Source organism: Neomonachus schauinslandi, chromosome 14 (assembly GCF_002201575.2).
Source record: "Neomonachus schauinslandi chromosome 14, ASM220157v2, whole genome shotgun sequence".
In the NCBI taxonomy this organism is placed as follows: domain Eukaryota; kingdom Metazoa; phylum Chordata; class Mammalia; order Carnivora; family Phocidae; genus Neomonachus; species Neomonachus schauinslandi.
Window position 1 is genome coordinate 64,296,802 of NC_058416.1, and position 4,102 is coordinate 64,300,903.

Genomic DNA, 4,102 nt, shown 5'->3' on the forward strand with positions numbered 1-4,102 from the left:
AGATGCTAAATCATTTTATTAGTGATAAAAAAAAGACCTCTTCGAGAAGTAGAGTTCTTGTTGGTTCATAAACATATATTTTAAAAACATCTACAAGAGTATAAGTATACAAAATTCCAATACTGTCCAAGCACAATAATGTCAGGTGCTAAATCTAACAATCTCAACTATTAAATCGTGGATTTAATTTTCAGCTTCTATTTGAAATCAAACGTGCGAAATGGCATTTGATATAATCTACATTTTCTAAAACTGACCAAGGGAGATTTTAAAGGAAAGAGACTAAAATTCCACGTGTCTTGGGCTTGGGTTTCTTAAGCCAAGGGTCTATGAACCCTTTTAACGTGAGGTTGTGTATTCTGTAGCTGTGTGCGTTTCTTAAAAGCCAGAGTCTTCAAGAGGGCCTATATCCTACGAGGAGCAACACCCTGTCTGTGTCCACAGAGGAACTTAGTGAGTGAGCTAATAGCTCCGTGTAAGCACCAGGGGCTGGCAATGCACAGTGTCACCAAACCAGGACCAGGACAGGTGTTCACCACAGCACAACCATTTAGTTACCTCGTTCTGACCGCCCTATGTGTCCACTTGGATCAGGGCTATCACTCAAGAGTTTACCTGAGAGTGCTGTTGTCCCCAGCGGGGAGCATGAACCAGCCTGACCTGGCTGCTCACCGGGATCTGCAATGGTGTTTGGCATCCTGGAAGCTGTGCAGTGGGTGAAATTGTGTCAGAGCAAGGCAGCAGCAGGAGTGGGCAATTAGGGCTGGAGACCTCAGGCTCTGTGTTCTAAGCCGAGTGGAAGCTTCAGGGACCCACTAGACTGTTTGGGCCCGTCACCGTCCTCAGGGTCTTGCGACAGCCCCATTTGAAACAGATCAGAGGAAGCCGTTCAGGAGTGCTCATCACTGGTCTTTCTCGTCCTGTGGCAGAGGGAGGTGCCAGTCTGCAGGAGGGCTCTGCCTTAGGGCCCACACCAGGGCATGCTTCCGTGTAGCCTGGACTCTTGCACGCTCGCTCTCACAGAGGGACTGCTGTGCAAAGGAGACCCCAGTCACTTCTGGCTCACGTGGCCCCTGTACCTCCCTCCTCCTCAGCACCCTCCCAAACAAGCTGGACAACAAAGCATATGGCACACACCACTCCAGAACTTGGCTGCTTCTACCTAATAAACCTTGGCGACTATTCCATACTAAAACACACAGATCTGTATCATTCTTTCTCCCAAGCTACTGTGAAAAACTATTGTGCAGATCACCAGAATTTGAGTAAAGTTTAAAATGTCTTCTTCTGGGCCTCAGGACTTGATGTCTTCAGTTGACCTAACCAGATTTACCTGCTGGGACCAGCATGAGGCTGAGCTGAGAGGAGACAAGAATCTGATTTTAGTATATGTGCTGCCAAAGCGAGCACGAGACAGGAGTCTGAAAGAGTGGCCACAGTGGGGAGGATGAGGCAAGAGACACATGCCCAGGGAGCCCTGGACAGGCGAGGAATCCAGAGGAAAGACACAATAGGTGCCACTCAACCTGGGAGCTTTTCTCTGCCACTCTCCTCCCACAATAAACACTGGGCAGTACCTTATGACCATGAAAGGTGCACTTGGTAGGTGCCAAGCACTATGCTGGCCTTTTTACATATATAATTTCATCTTCTCTCATCTCGCTGTGTCTCTCTCCGTCAAATAAATAAATAAAATCTTAAAAAAAAAAAAGATTTTATTTATTTATTTGACGGAGAGAGAGACAGCGAGAGCAGGAACACAAGCAGGGGGAGTGGGAGAGGGAGAAGCAGGCTTCCTGCCGCGCAGGGAGCCCAATGCGGGCTCGATTCCAGGACCCTGGGATCATGACCTGAGCTGAAGGCAGACGCTTAACTGACTGAGCCACCCAGGTGCCCCAGATATTTTGAACTTTTAACTGCACTGTTACCCAGTTACTTTCCTAGGATGGACTTTCAGAAGTAGAACTAGGGGGTCAAAAGGTATCCTTTTGACAGATAATCAGAACACGTAACACTCCATCAACACTGCACAAGTACCCCTGACTCTCCAAACCCTTATCGGCACTTCTGATATTTCACAGGGCAGAAAGCACTTGTCATTTGACCTTGTATACCAGATCATTTGATTTTCTTTTTGAATGAATTCTTTCTTTGTGCCCTTTGCCCACTTTACTTTTTTTTTTTTAAGATTTTTAAAAAATTTATTTATTTCAGAGAGAGAAAGCAGGAGCAGGGGGAAAGGGAGGGGAAGAGGGAGAAGTACGCTCTCAGCTGAGCAGGGAGCCTGGCACGGGGCTCCATCCCAGGACCCTAGGATCATGACCTGACCCGAAGGCAGACGCTTAACCAACTGAGCCACCCAGGCACCCCTTTGCCCACTTTTCTATTCTGAAATCATCCCCATTTTTCTGATATGAGGTCTCTCTAAAAAACGTTATTAATCTCTTGCTATATAGGCTACAAGCTATCTTTCCTAATTTTTTGATTTCCACTTACAATGGACCTGTCATCATTTTCTTTTATACAGCAGCTTGCTTTCCACATCTGTTTGTTTCGATAATCACATACATTTAACCATGCTGAAGCAGTTGCCAGTCCTGCTGGGTCCCCTTCCCCCTTCCCCATGAGCACTGCACCCTCAAGCTTCTCTTCATGTCCCCATCCACAACAGTTCCAAGGCACCACTGCCTATTCTAGACTAGAATGAAGGTGCCAGAAGGGCAGGGGCTCTGTTCTCATCACTCCTGTATCTTTAAGAGCTCCCAACATGATAAATATTTGCTAAATGAATGGAAAATCAGAACCACCTCCTCACTGGTCTCTTTGGTCCTTCATAATACACTCTCCCACCCTGGCAGTCAAACTGATAAATATCTATATCTATATATTTTTAAGAGAGGTGGGGAGGAGTGGAGTGGGGGGAGAGGGAGAAAGAGAGAGAGAGAGAGAAAATGAATCCCAAGCAGGCTCCCTCACCAGCGTGGAGCCTGATCCCACAATCCAGAAATCACGACCTGAGCCCAAATCAAGAGTCAGTTGCCCAAACAACTGAGCCACCCAGGCACTCCCGGCACGGCCCCCCCCCCCTTTTTTAACCATGCCCAGCCTGGCGCCCAATGCGGGCTTGAACTCATGACCCTGAGATCAAGACCTGAGCTGGTATCAAAGAGTAAGACGCTTAACCAACTGAGCTACCCAGGACCCCCAGACTGATCTTTTAAAGATAAAAATCAAGTCATGCTTCCCAGCACACGTTTAGGCTGAATCTAAACCCTTCTTTAAGGCCCACCAGGTCCCTGGTACCTCTCCAGCCTAACCCCCTACCCCTCTACAGCCCACCCTCCTTCTGCTCCAAGCACTTGACCCTTCTTTGTGTTCCTCAGATGCGCCCCGCCTTGGGCCGGGTGAAGGCTGTTAAGGCTGGTTCCTGGTCTTTCAGGCCTCAGCAATATCACCCCCTCCGCAGGCCTGCTGAGGACACTATCACTGTAAGGGGGGATCTCTCCTTTCTCTCCAAACCACTCTACGTTCTCCTTTCTTTGTCCTTCAGTGTCTGAAAGCCCCGTTGATATACGAATTTTTGATATTTCTCAAGAGAAAGGAAGCACAACAAAAGGAGGGACCCAGGCAGTACTCCTCTCCCAGTGTCCCGGGGCCTGGAATGTGGGGGAGGGTGTGGTCCGCGCACTCGAACGCCGGGGCAATGCACCCCCGCGGCCCAAGGGCCACCCCCCGCTCCCCCGTGCACCTGGGCCTCCGCGCTTCGGCGCTCCTCCCACTCCCGGCAGCTGGCCAGGTCGCGCCGCCACTGCTCGCAGGCCGGCCGTTCGCCGTGGACGTAGTAGTGGTGCAGGAAGTGTCTGGCGCTGCGGCAGAGTTTCCACTCGGCGCGGTAGGCCTCGCAGGGGCGCGGCGGCTGCAGCGAGAAGCACGCCTGAGCCGGAGGCCGCTGCACTGCCCGCCTAGGGACCCCCATCCCGTCCCCTCCTTGGGAGAAGGCTCGGGTAATCCGGCCGTCGGGCCCAAGGAGGTTCCAGCACGTCCCGGACACCCCCCGCGCTTACCCGCCAGGCGCCGCCGTCCGCCATGTCCGGGCGACTGC

At 50.8% G+C, this 4,102-nt stretch overlaps 1 protein-coding gene across 2 annotated transcripts; it reads right to left on the minus strand.

Moving 5' to 3' along the window:
• C14H22orf39 (chromosome 14 C22orf39 homolog) lies at window positions 1–4,102 on the minus strand. Of its 2 annotated transcripts, none has more exons than XM_044921185.1 (3): window positions 4,065–4,102; window positions 3,749–3,916; window positions 1–1,028 (listed from the first exon to the last, which is right to left on the minus strand). In XM_044921185.1, the coding sequence occupies exons 1-3, from the start codon at window positions 4,086–4,088 to the stop codon at window positions 903–905; spliced, it is 318 nt and encodes a 105-aa protein (XP_044777120.1). In that variant the 5' UTR covers window positions 4,089–4,102; the 3' UTR covers window positions 1–902. The 2 variants fall into 2 exon arrangements, with proteins under 2 accessions (XP_044777120.1, XP_021546547.1); XM_021690872.1 differs by having other exon boundaries at window positions 1–1,031.